The sequence below is a fragment of the Numenius arquata genome, chromosome 21, assembly GCF_964106895.1.
Source record: "Numenius arquata chromosome 21, bNumArq3.hap1.1, whole genome shotgun sequence".
NCBI lineage: Eukaryota > Metazoa > Chordata > Aves > Charadriiformes > Scolopacidae > Numenius > Numenius arquata.
In genome coordinates, this window is record NC_133596.1 from 6,136,770 (window position 1) to 6,154,534 (window position 17,765).

Genomic DNA, 17,765 nt, shown 5'->3' on the forward strand with positions numbered 1-17,765 from the left:
AGTCCTGGTGACAGTCCCCCCCCCATCCGGGGCAGGATTCGGTGCTGGCTGTTGAGGTCGGCACGGGAAGAGCCGTCCCATCCGTAGGTCGGACCCGTTGCACGCAGAGCCCGGCGTGGGTGGCAGGGAGCTGGGGCTGGGCGGCCGAGGGGCCGCCGGCCGGTGGGGGCTGACGCCGCTCTCGCTTGTCCCCCCCGCAGTGGAAGGGCAGTGGCTGGAGTGGGGCGCCTGGAGCCGCTGCTCCGTCACCTGCGCCAACGGCACGCAGCAGCGGACGCGCAAGTGCAGCGTCGCAGCCCACGGCTGGGCCGAGTGCCGGGGGGCCCACGCTGACGCCCGGGAGTGCTCCAACCCCACCTGTCCCAGTAAGGCCCCGCGCGCTTGAGGGGGGACGGTGGGGAGGGGGGACACCTATTTGTGCTGCTGGCACGGTACATCGGTGCACAGCCCAGCCGTGCATCCGCCACACAGCCGCTGCGGTGTCACCGCCGGTGACACGAGGATGCCGGCAGCCCCCTCCACTGCGGATGCGGGTATTGTGGGGAGCAGGAGCCGAAGGGTGATGCCGGGGGTCAGCAGTCGCCCCCCCCCACACCCCTCGTGCCGGTTGCTCCAGCCACATCCAGGAGCAGGGGATTCATCCCGTGTCCTCACCCCTGTGTCACGCTGGGGGGACCCGTCGGTGCCCGGTGGCTGCGTGCTTTGTCTGTGCGTGGACATGGGGCAGCTCGTGGGGATGGGGAAGGGGGGACACTGGGCAGGGGGGTAGTCAGGCCAAAGGATGGACCCCGTCCTCATCCTGTCCTTCGTCCCCATCCTTGTCTTGTCCTTCGACGCCCCCCCGGCGTCGGTCACGGGCGCAGAGGGAGGCGGGTGCTGCGCTGTGGCCACCGTGGCCACCAAAGGGAGGGACCGGCTCTGCCACGCGCCGAGGGTGCCCGTGGGCTGCCGGCGGGGGAGCGACCGGGCGGCTGCACAGCGACGCTGCTCTCATCGGAAAGAGATTTAAATCATCGATCTGTGGATTTCATACGCTGCGGGGCTTTCGACTCACGGCGTGGGGGGGCAGGCGGCCGCCGCTGGGGCCCGTCAGCCCGTTCCCATCCCCCTGCGTGCCGGGTGCCGCTCGCCATGCCGAGGTGGGTGTCCCACGGTGTCCCCCATCCCCACAGCCGACAGCAAGTGGGGTCCATGGAACCACTGGAGCCTCTGCTCCAAGACCTGCGACACCGGCTGGCAGCGGCGCTTCCGCATGTGCGAGGGCACGGGCGTGCAGGGCTACCCTTGTGAGGGCACCGGCGAGGAGGTGAAGACCTGCAACGAGAAGAAATGCCCAGGTACGGAACCCCCCCAACACCCCCAGTGCCCATCACCCTGGGTCCGAGCAGCTCCTGACCTCCCCCTTTCCCCCCCCCAGCCTACCACGAGATGTGCAAGGACGAGTACGTCATGCTGATGACCTGGAAGAAAACGGCTGCCGGGGAGATCATCTACAACAAATGTCCCCCCAACGCCACAGGTGAGGGGCAGGGGGTGAGCACCCCCAAACCTCCCCTCCGCCCCCCACGCCCTGGAGCAGGGCAGGGGGTGGCATCGGGGTCCCCAGCGTGCCGTGGGGGCAGTTCCCACGCCATCTAACCCCATTCTCCCACGCAGGGTCCGCCAGCCGCCGGTGCCTGCTGAGCCCCCACGGCGTCGCCTACTGGGGGGTCCCCAGTTTCGCCCGCTGCATCTCCCACGAGTACCGATACTTGCATCTCTCAGTAGGTGCCCGCTCTGGCGCGGTTCCCCCCTCGCCTTCCCCTCCCCATTGCTGGGGGTCTGCTCTGTCCCCGGCCCCTGCCGTCCCCTCCAGGGCAGGGAAACACAGCGGCTGCCTTGACTCACTGTCTGGCTACTGCATGGGGAAACTGAGGCAGGGCCCTCCCCCTCCCCGGGAAGGGCTGGGAAAGGGGACCCCATCCTGGAACTGGACCCAGTCCAAGCTGTGCTCCCGTGTCCTTGGGAAATGAGTTTTGGGGTGGGAGGGAACCCCCCAGGCCCCTATATCCTGCTGCTGCCCTAATTAGTTCTATTAGCTCTGCAGTGTCCCCACTGCCCGGGCTCTGGGCATGGGGATGGACATGGGGACACAGAGCACTGCTGGAGGGGGTGCTGGTGGCACCAGTGACACCGGTGTCCCCCCCCCTCTACAAGCTGCGGGAGCACCTGGCCAAGGGACAGCGGGTGCTGGCGGGCGAGGGCATGTCGCAGGTGGTGCGGAGCCTGCTGGAGCTCATGGCCCGCAAGACCTACTACAGCGGGGACCTGCTCTTCTCCGTCGAGATCCTGCGCAACGTCACCGACACCTTCAAGAGGGCCACCTACACCCCCTCCTCCGAGGACGTGCAGGTAGCGGGCGGGGGTCGGCGAGGGATGCCCCCCCGGGGGAGGTGGCGGCGGTCGGTCCCCGGTCCCCAGCCCCGCTGAGCCCCGTCCCCGCAGCGCTTCTTCCAGGTGGTGAGCTACATGGTGGACGCGGAGAACCGGGACAAGTGGGAGGATGCCCAGCAGGTGAGTGGCACAGGGCACGGAGGGGCGGATGGGGTGGCCGGGATGCCCCCACCGTGGGGGACACATCCCAGCGGCTGCCGAGCTGGTCCCTCGTCCGCACTCGCCCACAGGTCTCGCCCGGCTCCGTGCACCTGATGAAGGTGGTGGAGGACTTCATCCACCTGGTGGGGGACGCGCTGAAGGCCTTCCAGAGCTCCCTCATCGTCACCGACAACCTGGGTGAGCGGTGGGACGGGCGCGGGGCCTCGGTGGGTGCAGGGAGCTGGCCGGTGACACCCCCTCTGCCCCGCCAGTGATCAGCATCCAGAGGGAACCCGTCTCCGCCGTCTCCAGCGACATCAACTTTCCCATGAAGGGGCGCCGGGGCATGAAGGATTGGGCCCGCAGCTCCGAGGACAAGCTCTTCATCCCCAGGGAGGTGCTCAGCCTCGCCTCCGCCGGTGAGGCAGGGCTGGGAACGCGGGAGAGAGCACGCTCGGCACGTGTGTGCACGTGTGTGTGTGCGTGTGTGCGCCTGGGGCTGTGGGAGGGGTGTACACACGTGTGAGCGTGCACATGGGAGGGCACGTCCGGGGCTGCGCACACATGTGAGCATGCACATGGGAGCACACATCTGGGGCTGTGCACACATGTGAGCGTGCACATGTGAGGCCATGCACATGTGTGAGCATGCACATCTGGGAGCATGCGTGTGTGTACATGTGTGTGAGTACGCATATGTGTAAGTACACATTTGGTGTTGTGCACATGGAGCGTGCACATGTGCAGCGCACGTTCATACACGTCTCTGAGCACACATATACACGAGTGTGCATGCGTGTGCATGTGAACATGTCTGAGCTTGCACACCCGGGGCTTCGCATGTGTGAGCGTGCACATCTGGGAGTGCAGATGTGTGAGCGTACAGGCGGCCTCCTGCGTGTGTCCATGTGTGCCGTGCCTGTGTTGAGAGGGGACACACGTTCTTTCACGTGTGTTGGGGACAGACATGTGGGCTCATACGTGTGTGTGTGCTCGCGCGGGCTGGGCACGGGATCACAGCACTGCTCCCCCTTCCCCTCTCTCTGCAGAAATGGATGAGTCGTCCCACTTCGTCATCGGGGCCGTGCTCTACCGCACGCTGGGGCTGATCCTGCCCCCCCCCAGGTGAGTGGGGCTGCCCGCTGTCCCCCACGCCGTGTCCCCATCCCACTGACAGCCGCTGCCCCTCCCTGCAGGACCCCCCTGGCTGTCACCTCCAAGGTGCTGATGGTGACAGTGCGCCCGCCGACCAAGCCTGCCGAGCCCCTCGTCCTGGTGGAGCTCTCTCACATCATCAACGTGAGTGTCCCATCACCCTGCCATCGTGTCACCTCTCGGTCCCATATGGGTGCCGCCAGCCCCTTCGCCCCCAGGCGCTGAGAGCCGGGCGGGGGCTAGCAGCTCCCAACTGGTGGCCACAAGCACTTGGCTCTGGGCCCGCGGTGGGGAGATGCCAGCGCTGGGGGAGCCGGGCAGGTCCCCAGGGAGGTCCCCACGGGCCCATCACCCTCCTGGGACCGGGAGCAAGGCAGGGGGTGAAGCACTAACCCAACCCTCTGTCCACAGGGCACGTCCCACCCGCAGTGCGTCACCTGGGACTACTCGAGGACGTGAGTGGGACACCAGGGGGACAGTGGGGACAGGGACACCCCAGCCATGCCCTTGCTGGCGGGCAATGCTGAGTGATGGGGGTGGCCCCGTTGGTCCCCGGGGAGGTGGGGGGTGGGCTGGGGAGTGGGGCCAGTCCCTGCTGGCGGCTGAGCCCCTCTGACTGCGGGTGAATTGTGCTGCCACGGGATCGATCTGCCTCCGCGTGACGCCGGGGACGGATGCCGCCAGCCTGCCAGATGCAATTTGTTAGCGCGGAGCCTGGCGCTCTGGCAGGAGCCAGGGAAAGTAGGGCACGGCGGGGGGAGTGGGGGGTACTGCGGGGCCGGGAGTGGGGGGGGGCAGTGCTGGGCACCCCCCCCCCCATCCAGGTGCCCATGGGTGCTCTACTCCTCGGGGTCACTGGTTCCAGTTCGGCTCCCATGTTGATGGGGAGGCGTGCTGTTGTGATGAGCGTGGCAGGTCTCAGCCTGGCCCCAGGGGAGCTGTGTCCCCAGTTGTCCCACAGACCCAGTTCCCGGTTTCCTCGCCTTGCTGGGAGCGGTGGCTGCTCTCCCCGTGCAGGGCACCCCCTCCCAGCTCCCTCCGGGGTGCCCCCCGTGGCAGGAGGGGTCCCCATGGCAGGAGGGGAGCATCGCCCGCTCCTGGGCAGGTCTGGCTTTGGGGGTAGCATGTCTCTGCTGCGTGAGCCATGGCTCGTGCTGGGGGGGACATGGGTGCTGAGGGGGGCCCATGGGACTGCTTGTGCCTGCCCCGGTGCTGCCCTGTCCCCCCTCCATCTCCCCCACTTCTCCTCCCAGGCCTGGCCCCCTCCTTCTGCAGTTTGCCCTCTCCCCCCCCCTGCCCCAAGCCTGGGTGGGATGATTAAAAATCAAGCCTTCATGTTGCGCTGCTCCCCAGGGGGATCAGCACCGGGGCAGGCGGGGGCAAGCAGGGCAGAGATGGCGTCACCCCCCGCGACAGGCTTGGGAGGATTAACCTGTCCCCTGGCAGTGTCTGCCCCCCGCCCCCCCATCTGCCTCCCCCCAGGCAGGGGCCAGCAAAGGGTTAACTCGGGAGAGGCGCGAGGGGCTGCGTGTGTGTGTTTGATCATTTCAAATTGCTCTCCCTCGCTCTCTCTCGTCCCATTAATCAGGGATGCTGGCTTGGGAAACTGGGACACGGAGAGCTGCCAAACCCTGGAGACCCTCCCCGCGCACACCAAATGCCAGTGCCGCCAGCTCGCCACCTTCGCCGTCCTCGCCCAGCTGCCCAGAGACCTGGTAGGGGACAGGATGGGGACAGGGACCAGCCTGCTGGGGACACGGGCCATGGATGGGGGGTGATTCCTGGGCTGCGGAGCCTGGCCGAGGTGGGGGTCCCGGGGGAGGGTGGGGATGGGCAAAGGCTGTAATCCCTGCAGGCACCTCCACAGGGTGGGGTGGGCACTTGAGGGGGGCGAGGGGGGTGTCTCCCACCACCCAAGGGAAGGGCTTCTGCACCCCCTGGCACCCCAAGGGTGGGCTCGGGCAGGCAGGGGGCTGCCGTGGTCCGTAGAGCTCGATATGGGACATTGCTGTGTGCAAGGAGGGGAGGGGGCAGCCCCGGCCCCAGGCATCCCCCCCACCCCATTGCTATTCCGCCCGCGTCCCCCGTCGGCATGGAGATGGGCATGGGTCCCCGGGAAGGCGCCTTGGCTGTGGCACCGCCACCACCGACCCCCTCTGGCGCCCGGGGGTCCCCAAATGGGGGGGGTGGAGGGGCCCAGCATGGGGCAGGGGGCTGGCAGGGAGCAGCCATGGGGGGGCTGGGCTCAGCCACTCCCCCCTTGGTTCCCCACCAGGCCATGGACCCCTCGGGCACCCCCTCGGTGCCGCTGATGATCGGCTGCGCCGTCTCCTGCATGGCCCTGCTGACGCTGCTGGTGATCTACGCTGCCTTCTGGAGGTGACCCGGTGACAGCTAGGGACCTGGGGGGCACCTGGGGCGTGACACCATGTGGGGAGGGGGTGGCAAATGGGGGGCACGGTGTGAGCAAAGGCTCAGCATCAATGTGATTAAATGCAACGTGGTGGGAAGAGAATAACCCCGGTGGCAGGCGGTGGGAGAGGTGCCCGGGCTGTCCCTGGCCCAGGAGAGCGCCCACCCACCGGCAGCGTGTGGGGGACATGGGACAGGGGACATGGGACAGGCTGGCACCCCGGCCCCACGCTGCTCCTGCCCGCAGGTTCATCAAGTCGGAGCGCTCCATCATCCTGCTCAACTTCTGCGTCTCCATCCTGGCCTCCAACATCCTCATCCTCGTGGGCCAGTCCCAGATGCTCAGCAAGGTGGGTGCCACCGCCGTGTCCCCATCGCGGGGTCCCCGGGCGGGCGAGGGGGCTGCGGTGGGGTCCGAGCCCTCTCTTCCCAGCCGGTCGCCTCATCCCTGCTGGCTCCCAGCAGCAGATTGGGTTTGGATTAACGGGATCTCGGGATTAAATCCTTTACGCCAGCGGTTTTGACACGAAACTTGCCAGGGCGTGGGAGTTTAACCGCCGCGTGGCCACGGTGGTGCCACCCTGCCACCCTGTGACGTGCCCATGTCCCCACAGGGTGTGTGCACCATGACGGCTGCCTTCCTCCACTTCTTCTTCCTCTCCTCCTTCTGCTGGGTGCTGACGGAGGCCTGGCAGTCCTACCTGGCGGTGATCGGCCGGATCCGGACACGCCTGGTCAGGAAGCGCTTCCTCTGCTTGGGATGGGGTAAGAGCCCAGCAGGGCTGGTCCCGGGATGGGATGGAGGGGAGGCACCATGCACACACCCCCCCACACTACTCTCCAGAAGGGGAAACTGAGGCACAATGGAGGAAAGCAGACCCTGGTGTCTCGGTCACTTCAATGTGGCACCCTCTGACCAGCCAGACCATGGGGAGCTGCCAGAGGGACCCCATCCCCATCCATGGGGGCTGGCACAGGGGTGGTGCTGGGGGGGGGGGGACAGTGATGCCACCCCCCTGCAGCTCCAGCCTTGTCTCCCCTCTCCAGGATTGCCAGCCCTGGTGGTCGCAGTCTCCGTCGGCTTCACGCGGACCAAAGGCTACGGGACGGCGAGCTAGTACGTGGGGACGGGGGGACGCGGGGACCGCTCCGGGCTGGCAGCAGCGCTGGGAGCAGGGGATGGGGACAGGGGGACGTCCCCTCTCCGTCAGCCCCTGACATGCCACGGTCCCCTGCAGCTGCTGGCTCTCGCTGGAGGGCGGTTTGCTCTACGCCTTTGTGGGACCCGCTGCTGTCATCGTGCTGGTGAGCTGACCCCTGAAGCCCGGGACCCCCAAAAGCCACCCCGGTGTGTGGCACCTCCTGCCGGCCCCGGCTGGGGGGAGGGTGGCTCGGTGCCCGGCCCTCACCCTGGTGCCGCTCTCGCCCAAGGTGAACATGCTGGTTGGCATCATCGTGTTCAACAAGCTCATGTCCCGCGATGGCATTTCAGATAAGTCCAAAAAGCAGAGAGCTGGGTAAGTGCCCTGCGCCCCGCGGGGACTGTCCCTGGGACTGGCATGGAGCACCCTGCCCTGCCGCGGGGCATGGCATGGGGTCTCCCCCTGCAGCGGGCTGAGGACGGGGCAGACTTCACCACATGAGTGGGCAGCGGGGGCCAAGCCTGGGGCAACCGCAGTCCCTCTTTGAGGGCTGCTGGAGGGGCAGTAGCTGGGGGGACAGTCACCCCCACACCTTTCCCTGGGGAAGGGGGAGCCGCACGCTGCGGACCCCCCTTCCCTGCCACCAGCGGAAGGGGGCTGAGCCCTGCCCTCCCCGTCCCGCTGCCGCTTGGCCACCCCCCCTCCTCATTAACAACTGCCGCCGCCCTCGACTAACCCAGCTCTCTCTCTCTCTTTCTCTTTTCCTTCTCCCATTTGCTTTTTGCCTGTGTCCATCCATCCATCCATCCATCCATCCATCCATCCATCCATTTGTCCATCTGTCCATCCTTCCCCCCCCACCACCATTCCCCTCCATCCTGCTTTCCCACCACCTTGCTCCCTCCGCCCGCATCCCCGCGTGGCCCGGTCCTGGCCGCGGGGCGCCGGGGGGGTTGGGGGGGCCGCGTAGCTCCAAGCCCCCCCCCTGCGGCAGCCTGCTGCTGAAATGCACCAAGTGCGGCGTGGTGTCCAGCGCGGCCATGACCTCCGCCACCGCCAGCAGCGCCATGTTAGTGCCCGCCACGCGCCCGCTTCGCCCCCCACCCCCCGCCCCGAGCACAGCCGTGGACCCCGGGGAGCAGGGTTGGGGGCCATCGACCCGGGGAGGGAGGGGGACGGGGTCTGGGTTGGGGGTCCCATGGGCAGGGTGAAGGCTGTGTGCTCGGGGCGGCCCCGGGCGCAGGGTGTGCGTGTCCCACCTCGGCCATCACGTCTGCATGGCATGGCTTCCCGCAGGTCACGTCATCTCCGGGGTCGGGGTGTGTGGGGGGCTCAGCTCCTCTTCCCCGGGGCGGTTTGGGAGCGGGGAGGGCATGAGGGGCACCACGCCATGGGGCACCAGCCAGTCCTGGCCTCGGGGGCATCCCCGGGACCCTCTTCCCGGCACGTGAACCCCCCCTGGGTGCTGGCTGGGACGTCTCCTGAGGGCTGGGCTGTCACCACTGCCACCCTGGTCCAAGGTCCCTGCTCCCAGGGGTTTAGTTGCAATAGAAGCAGCCCCAAAATTCACCACTGAAAAGAACCAAAATTCCCGTTTCCGCTCTTTTTGTGGCTGTGGGAGGGTGACGGTGACCCCGTGTCCCCCCAGCACCCTCACTGCCTGCGTTGGGACGGGGACACACATGGCTGTGCCAGCTTGGTGGCACCGATGGCTCAGCCTGGGGTTGCCCCAGGGCTTCTGGGGGGACAAAGAGCTCATGGGCCCCCATGCCCTACGGCAGGAGGTGCCCCAAGCACCCAGCCAGCGCCGGCTTGGGGACACCGAGGAAGAGGGGACATTGGGAGGACCTGGTGGGGGGGCTGTGGGCGATGCTGGGGGTGCTGTTTTGGGGCAACCCCGGCACGGTGGGCTCACCTCGGCCCCTCTCTCCCTGCCCCAGGGCATCGCTGTGGAGCTCCTGCGTGGTCCTGCCCCTGCTGGCGCTGACCTGGATGTCGGCCGTGCTCGCCATGACCGACCGGCGCTCCATCCTCTTCCAGGTCCTCTTCGCCGTCTTCAACTCCGTCCAGGGCTTCGTCATCATCACCGTACACGGGTTCCTGCGCCGAGAGGTGGGGTGACCCCGCAGGGGTGCTGGGGAAAAGGGTTGGGGGTTGGGGGGGGGATGTGACACCCTGGCCACGGGGCCGTGACCGGCTCTTGTCCCCGCAGGTCCAGGACGTGGTGAAGTGTCAGATGGGGGGGTGCAGGAGCGAGGAGAATGAAAACTCGCCCGACTCCTGCAAGAACGGGCAGGTGCAGATCCTGGTGAGTGCGGCAGCGCCGGCACCGGTGGGGTCGGGCAGGGTCCCCCTCCCCAGCCCCGCTGCTCCCCGTGCCGGCCAAGATGCATTCATTTCCCCGTCTCTCCCCTCTCTCTTTCTCTCCTCTCTCTCTCTCTCTCTCTTTCCCCTCTCTCTGTATTTTTATAGACAGATTTTGAAAAGGACGTTGACCTGGCGTGTCAGACAGGTGAGGTCTCCCCTGCGCTGGGGTCGGGGATGTCACCGTGCCACGCTCGGGAGGGACAGGCAGCGTGTGCCAGGGTGGGCGCGATGCCACCGTGCAGGGGGTCAGTCCAGCCTCCCTGCCCTCCCGTGGGACCCCCGGGGCCGGCTCTGACCCCCCTCCCTGCCCGCAGTGCTGTTCAAGGAGGTGAACACCTGCAACCCCGCCACCATCACGGGCACTTTGTCCCGCATCTCCCTGGACGGGGACGAAGACCCCAAGCTCAACACCACACCGGAGGGGGGCCTGGGCTTCTCCAGCCTGCCGGGGAACATCCCTCCTGCCAGCATCCTGGTCCAGGTCCCCAAGATGACGCCCAACGTGGTGGCTGGCTTGAGCGAATTGGGGGACCCGCCAGCCCAGCAGCTCAGCCTGGAGGCGCCGGGTCCCGTCTACCTGTGCACGGAGAGCAGCCTGCGGCCCCTGGAGTACGGCTGGCTACGGGCCCCCGAGCCCCCACGGGAGAGCGACTACATGGTGCTGCCCCGCCGGACCACCAGCCTCAAGCCCTTCCCGCGGGATGAGGCCACCTTCAGTCCCGCCACCGAGGAGGGGGTCCCCGGTGGGACGGGGCGCCCTGCGGCCGAGGGGGATGCCTACCCTGGCTTCGTCGCCATGGACCACGTCAATGTGAACTTGAACCAGCCCTACGGGACGGTGAAGGCCCCCTACGGCCTCCAGTTCAAGCAGCATCCCACCGTCCGGCAGATCCTGGCCTCGGAGCTGTCGGAGCGCAGCCGCACCATGCCCCGCACCGTCCCCGGCTCCGCCATGAAAGTGGGGTCCCTGGAGGTGAGCAGGGGGGGCTGGGGTGCGAGTGTGCCCGTGGACACATGCGTGGGGAGGGAGACGTGTGGGAAGGTGGTCGGGCGAGCGTGCAAGAGTGTGTGTGCACGGTCGGGGTTGCGTAAGTTGCCCCCGTGGCTCGCTGCCCAGCATCCCACCCTTTGCTCGGCCAGGAGCCCCGTGTCTCCAGCTCTGTCCCCTCCAAGTGGCACGGCTTGGGGTTGGCATGAGCATCCCCCCCTTGCCCTGTTCCCCGCCATGTCCCGGACATGAGCTGCATGTCCCCCCCGCCTTGGCCAGGAACCCCGTGTCTCCAGCTCTGTTCCCTCCAAGTGGCATGGCTTGGGGCTGGCCTGAGCATCTCCCCCCACCCTGGCTCCCCCCACATCCCGGACCTGCAAAGACCTTTCCCTTTTCTTCTCCATCTCCTCCCCCCTGCTCCGGTCCCTGCGTGTCCCCTGCCAGAGGAAGAGGTTGCGATACTCCGATTTGGACTTCGAGGTAAGCCCCCGCCATGGCAGCGGGTGTCACCGCTCGGGTGCCATCTGGGGACCGAGACGCCTTGTCCCCGGTCCCCTCTGGCTCGCTGCCAGCAGCCGAGCTCGGAGGAGTTTTACACCAGGCAATAACGAGCGTTGGCTCTTGATTAAAACACCAAGGGGGGGAGTGTTGCAGCGAGCTCTGCCCCTCGTCTGCCCCGGGAAGGCAGGGGGTGACCGGGGCGGGGGGGATGGTGACAGGGATGGATTTGGGGTGTCGAGGGGCACGGGGCTGTCCCGCAGGCTGACGGGCCCTGCTCTTACCCCGCAGAAGGTGATGCACACACGGAAACGTCACTCCGAGCTCTACCACGAGCTCAACCAGAAGTTTCACACGCTGGACCGGTACCGGGCCCCGGCTGCCGGCTCCTCCAAGGTGAGGTCCTGGGGGTCCCATCCTGCCCCGGCGGCGTGGTTTCACCCCAGCCAGCATCAGGGACCACGCAGCCGCTCACTAGGTTCCCTGCCCCCCAAGTAGGGGAGGGAGATGAGGGAGAAAAGGAGGGGAAAAAAAATCCTGTGGGTTGAGATAAAGACAGTTTAATAGAACAGTAATGGAAGAGGGGGGAAAAAAAAAAGGTAAAAAATTATACAAAATAAAGTGATGCAACACAAACTGCTCTCACAACCCGATGATCGGTTGCCCAGCCCACCGTGAGCACCCACGGCGGATTCCTGCCCCCCCAGGCAGCCCCCATTTATGTACTGAGCATGACATCTATGGTACGGAACATTCCTTTAGCCGCCTTGTCCTGTCTGTGCTCCCTCTCAGCTTCTCTGGGAAGCTGAAAAAGTCCTTGACTAATGTAAGCATCCCTTAGCAACAACTGATATCAGCATTATTCTCGTATTAAATCCAAAGCTCAGCAGCTACTAGAAAGAAAATTAACTCATCCCAGCCGAATCCAGGACACCTGGGCTGCCCCCCCACCCCAGTTCCACCCCTCCTGCATGGACTGGGGCATCCCTGGGGAGGACTGGGCACCCCCCGGGAGGATGCTGGTGCTGAGAACTCTGGTTCTTTCCGCAGCGAGAAAAGCGGTGGAGCGTCTCGTCGGGCGGCGGGGAGAAGAGCACGGCCAACGTAAGTGCCTGAGCATCCCTGGGGACTGCTCCATCCCCTCCTGGATGGGAGCGGAGGGCTCCAGACCCCCTCCCAGAGCTGGGTGGAGGGTGGGTGGCTGAGTCCTGGAGGACGGAGCCGTGCATCGCCAAGCACCCCGGCCACTTGCCACAGCTCCCTGTTGCCCCGCAGGATACAGCCGGCCCCGAGGAGCAAAAGCAGCCGCCGGCGGCGCCTCCAAAGCCGTGGAGCACGTTCAAGGCGATGACGCTGGGGTCCCTGCCCAGCGCCCAGCGGGACCGGCTGGAGCTGCGATGCTCCGACTGGGAAGTTCCCTGCGCCGGGCTGGATGCGGCCGACGGTGACTTCCAGACGGAGGTGTGAGCCCCGCGGCCACCGCCGCCATCGCCCCAGGATGGGACCAGCCATGGCGCTGGGTTTGCTCCGTCCTCCTCAGCGGCTGGTGTGGAGGGGGGTCCCCGCCTGGCCAGGGTGGGGGGTCCCCGCCGAAGGGACTGTGCTCCCCACCCCCGTCACAGCCGCCTCTCGCCCGTCCTCGTGCAGTTTCTCCTCCCTGCCACCCTCTGGATGGGGGTGCGGAGGGGACACACGCACCCCCCCCACCACCACCACCCCACCTCCACGCTCACCCACCGATCACGCCTGCACCCCCCGGGGCAGGACCGGCCATCGAGGCCACCAGACCTTTGTTCTTTTTCTACCAGGATGTTTCTTCACGCCGTGCACCGTGTGCACGCGAGCGGCCGCCCCCCCCCGGGGCTGGGCTGCCCTCGCCCCCCCGTACCCCCACCCCGGGGTCCCATGGCCGCCCCCTCCCAGCCCTCCCCACCGTCCCCACCCCACGGGGCAGGTGCTGTTGTTGTTGGAAATAAAAGTTCACTCTCTGTGGTGCCGTGGGGCCGCGGCCGCCGCCTCGTGCTTCGTGTCGGGGGGTCCGGCCGGGGAGAGGAGGTGGCTGTCACCCAGTGGGGACCCCCAACCTGTCTTCTCCCCCCCTTACCCCCTTCCCTGCTCAGTCTGTCCCCCCTCAGGATCCTGCTGGCCAGGGCTGAGCCCGCACCCACACGCTGCCTTGCAAATGAGCATCTTATCATGGGAGCCAAGAGCGGTAAATTACATGGTAATTAATCTATGAGCAAATTAGTAACTTCGGAGGCAATTACTACGCAATCTGCAGAGGCATATAACGTGGGGTGCCTCACGCTGCCGGAGCATCCCTGGCACAGCCGGAGCATCCATGGCACAGCCAGAGCTGGGCGGGTGCCTCCAGAGACGGGGTGCTGGGGCAAGAGGGGGTGGCAAGCGCGGCAGTGGGGTCGGTAGCCATGGCTGTGGATGCCGAACCAGGAGCTGTGTTGGGAGAGCAGGGGCAGGGCAGTGCTGGAGGAGAGGACATCTCTGCATCGTGGCTCTCGGCACCTCCAGGACTAACGAGATCTGTGCTATGTGGTTATTCAGGGCATGCATCCAGTGCTCGACTCACCGTGGCACCAAAACCCTCTCACCATGACGTGCCGCGTGGCCGCTGCAGCAGTGGGAAGCGTGCCCTGGTCCTGGCTATTGCTTCCCTCTGGGAAAAACCACCAGAGCTTCCCCGAGGGCTCATTTCAGCACGGACAGGCTGCGGGCGAACAGGCAGCACCCTCCAGCAGTCACATTTCGGGCAGGTGACTTTCCTGCAGGGATGATGCTGGTGGAAGCTGTGGGGCCGGCAGCGACCCCCTGCTCCCGGGGGATGCCAGCACTGCCGAGACCTCCGGGGAGAGGATGCTGCCCAGTTTGGACCAGTGGCCTCTAAGGTGCTGGTTTGTTCCTCATCCGCTCAGCACCCTGCAAGCCCTGGGCACCCCAAGCCCCCTGGCTGCCAGGGGTTGGGGGAACCACCAGCCCCCACCACCCTGGGAAGCTACGCTTTCCTCTGCCGCAGCATTAATTAGTCCTCATCAGCACAGGCCCGGGGCCACGGAGATGTGATTGCGAGATGAGGCATGAAATTAGGCAGGCTAAAGGGGAGCGTCATTAACCCAACCTGCCCGGGGAGCGCCAAGCTGCCAGCGCCTGCAATGGCTCAATCAGCGCCGGCAGGGACCGAGCATCCTCCCTGGGGGGGTCTCTCACCGGGGATGAGCCATGTCTGCGCCCATGGGAGAGGGGACCTCCATGAGAGAGGGCACCCCATGGGAGAGGGGAACCCCATGGGAGAGGGAACCCCCATTGGAGAGAGAACCCCCATGGGAGAGGGCATTCCCATGGGAGAGGGCACCCCCACAGGAGAGGGAACCCCCATAGGAGCCAAAAAAGGGGTGCGGGAAGGTCCTGGGCCAGGGTGCTACAGGAGAGAACCATGAATTTGGGGGTGCCACATCTGGTGGGGGGACAAAGGGGTGGCAAGGCTAGGATGAAGGCAGGGGGGCAGACACCTCCAGTCCAGAGCCATGCTCAGGCACCAGGGCAGGATGTGACCCCCAGAGTGGGGGTGTCTCTCCCCACACCCCCAGGCAGTCTAGTTAAGGCTGATGTGCTAATTCCACAACCCAGTTCACCCCAGCACCGCCCAGTTTGGGTTTGGGGTGCGGGAAGAAGTGGACTGGGGGCTGGAGCACAGTGATGGGAGCGGGGAGGGGGTGACTGCCCTTGGGGGAGGTGAGGGGCCAAAATCTTCCCCCCCCCCCTCTATTAGAGCCTTCTCAAAGCAGAAAGGGGAGGGGGGGGGTCCTGGGCCCAGCACAGCCCCCTCCTGCCCCCAGGTTTGCTGACACCAGCTCCAGTTGTGCAACAGATGCTGGAGGCATGGGGGGGGGGGGGGGGGTGTCCCCCCATGGGGGCTTCGGCTGCCCACGCCAGGGGGGACGGGGCTGCAGGAGAGTCTGGGGGCGAGTGGCAGGGCTTGGCACGGCGAGGGGCTGCCATGGGGGTCACGCTCCCCAGCCCCACAGAGGGTGTGGGGTGGGGGTGTTCCAGGGGTGATGCCGTGGGTCGGGGGTACCGTCCCCCTCCCCGGGGATGCTCGCCTTGGCCTGGCTGCTAATTTTGCTAATAACAGCAGCCACGTCCTCTTGCCCCAGTTTCTGGGAGCTGCCACGCACTGGGATCCCCCTGCCCCACGCTTTGGGGGACCCAGGGCCGGCTCCGGCTCCCCTCCTCTCCCTTCCCAGCCAAAGGCAGCCGTGAGAGGCAGCGTCAGGGTTTCCTGGGGCATCTGTTGGCAATTAGCAGCTTTTATTACTCATGGAGACTCCATATGCGGTGAGGGAACAGAGCCCAGGCGAGAGGCACAGGCTTGCGGCGTGTCCCAGCATTGGGGGGGGGGGGGCGGGGGGGGCGGCCAGCCCCCAATCCTATGGGTCTGGAATGCGACTGAGGGGTACAGGATGGGTCTGAGGAGGTCCGAGAGCTCTGGAGCCATTTTCCATCTGCAGCTTCCATCCGAGCCAAGCTGGCCCCCTTTCCCCGTGCCAAAAATGTTCGGTTTGGGGGGCGGAAATGATGGAGAAACCGCTCTGAGGCTGCGCAGGGGGGACGGCGAGCTCCGAGCTCCGCCGCTTCGGCGTAGGATTTCCTCCAAAAAGAGGCAAAACTGCTGTTTTAACACCGCGGAAACAAACGGGCCCCGTCAAGCTGGAAAGAATCCCCGCGGGCGCTTTCCTTCCCGGCGAAGGCTGGAATTGAAAGGGGGGGGGGGGGAAATTTGTGCCCAAATCGATACAGAAATAAATGCTGAACTGCCAAAATCCTTGCCACAGGAATTCCCTCCCTCCCGCTACCCCCGGCCAGCGTTCCCAGCGCCCGGCGTTACCCCAGCCCTCACCCCCCGGCAGTGGGAAGTCTTGGCGGGGGGGGGCCACGGTATCCCAACCGCCGTATGACGCTCGGGGTCAGAGGCAGATTGTCTCCAGCCCGAAAATTGCCGGGTTCTGCTCCGGCTCGTGTTTCTTGGCAGCCGGCGTAGCTGTTTCTTGGAAGCGCAGCTTGCCTCCGCTTTTTCCGTGCTGGGTCGGTGGGCAGGGGCTGCGGGAGCCGGTTTTCCATCCCCCGGCTCGGCATCGCTCCAGGGGATGCTGGCGCGGGCTGGGGACAAACTGCTCCCCGCTTTGCGGGGGTGCTGGGGGAGCAGGATCCGGCCTCTTTACCCCATCCCCAAGACACCGATCCGGGCACTGGCACAGCAAGGGGAAGCAGGAGCTGAGATTTCCACACCGTGGTTGTCCCGGGGCTGGCAGTGTCCCTTTGTGCCACTGGTTTAGGGACAATCTACCCAGGGCAGCACCCTGGCAAAGGAGGGAAACTGAGGCACGGGAAGAGCAGCAGGAGGGAGAGGTGCAACCCCCCCAGAGTGATTCACAGACAAATTTGAGGGCCCTGGGAGCTGCTGGCTGTTAGCAAGGAGTCCGGCTTGAAGGGAAGGGACGAGGCTGCCCTCGGGCTGGGTTGTGGGGCCAGGCCTGATGCTGGGGGCCCCCACCCCGGCTCCCCCCACCCATGAGAGGCACAAACCCCACTCGTGCTCGTGCACGGGGTTCGTTGCTGCTGGGTGGCCACAAACAAAGAGCAGCTCAGGGTGAATAATTGTCCAATAAGCAGGAATTATAAAAGTTTCGTTGTATTTCATACCCACTTGCTTTAATTACCCTTAATTACTACAGTAGGCAGCTCGCAGGAGAATCGAGTGCTCTGTCACCGCATCTCGGGGGCTGTCGGCTGAATAAATGGCAGAGCCGAGCCGCTCCTCAAAAGCAGCGTCGCTTGGTTTGCCCGCGACAGCTTATTTACCATGGGCTGAATAAACATCAGTTGTTAATTAGAGCGCATTTGCCGAGATGCATGCGTCCCTAACACACATTTGTAAAGCTTCAGTGTAAATAGATTCATCACAATTTGGGAGGAAAGCGGCTGAGCGGGGACTTGGGCATCCCTTGAGAGGGTGGGATGGGGCACCTGGGGATCCCCCCACCGCGGCTGCTTTGCATCCCCCAGACCCAAACTTGCGTGGGTCAGCTGCTGCCCTGGGTGGGCCTGATTCCTGCCTGCTCCCTGCCTGCTCCCTGCCTGCAGGGGCTCGAGGTGGCCCAGCTGGCGTGGGCAGGGGATGCTGGAGCGGAGCCGGGCAGCCAGGCCCCGGGGGCAGCAGGGCTGGACACCGTGCAGAGGCGGCATGAGCCGGGACGGGTGCCGGATCCCTCCCTCCAGGATTCGGGGGGGTTGGCAGGGCCCTGGTGCTGCTGGAGAAGCTGGTTCAGCTCTGGAAAATCAGCGGCTTTCCTGCCACCGGCAGCGGTGCCAGCGGGAGGGATGGTGGCGGAGACCCCGTCCCAGGGGTCTGACCCCAGGCACATCACCCTGGGCCAGGCTGTCCCCAAGCCACCAGGCACTGGTAGGATCTGGCTGCTCCAATGTCGCTCCCGCCTCGACCAGTGGAGGAGCATCCCTGAGGGACATCCTCCTCGCCATAGTGGCAACCATTCTGGCCAGCGATGCCATCACTGGTGCCAGCACCGTGGTCCCCTCTGGTCCCTGGGGGGGAGGAA

The 17,765-nt window shown here is 65.9% G+C and overlaps 1 protein-coding gene across 1 annotated transcript in view; it reads left to right on the forward strand.

The window, feature by feature from the left end:
• ADGRB2 (adhesion G protein-coupled receptor B2) overlaps positions 1-12,603 on the forward strand; it is a 25,381-nt gene extending 12,778 nt beyond the window's left edge. Inside the window, 27 exon segments of the mRNA XM_074162252.1 lie at positions 201-365; positions 1,173-1,337; positions 1,418-1,519; positions 1,657-1,763; positions 2,197-2,391; positions 2,485-2,553; positions 2,664-2,772; positions 2,847-2,993; positions 3,624-3,699; positions 3,771-3,873; positions 4,141-4,184; positions 5,318-5,444; positions 6,005-6,108; positions 6,389-6,491; positions 6,756-6,906; positions 7,189-7,258; positions 7,380-7,446; positions 7,573-7,658; positions 8,254-8,352; positions 9,224-9,395; positions 9,496-9,591; positions 9,756-9,795; positions 9,965-10,623; positions 11,083-11,118; positions 11,428-11,532; positions 12,187-12,240; positions 12,412-12,603. Coding sequence (XP_074018353.1) covers positions 201-365; positions 1,173-1,337; positions 1,418-1,519; positions 1,657-1,763; positions 2,197-2,391; positions 2,485-2,553; positions 2,664-2,772; positions 2,847-2,993; positions 3,624-3,699; positions 3,771-3,873; positions 4,141-4,184; positions 5,318-5,444; positions 6,005-6,108; positions 6,389-6,491; positions 6,756-6,906; positions 7,189-7,258; positions 7,380-7,446; positions 7,573-7,658; positions 8,254-8,352; positions 9,224-9,395; positions 9,496-9,591; positions 9,756-9,795; positions 9,965-10,623; positions 11,083-11,118; positions 11,428-11,532; positions 12,187-12,240; positions 12,412-12,603 — 3,443 coding nt within the window.
• Positions 12,604-17,765: the final 5,162 nt, after the last annotated feature.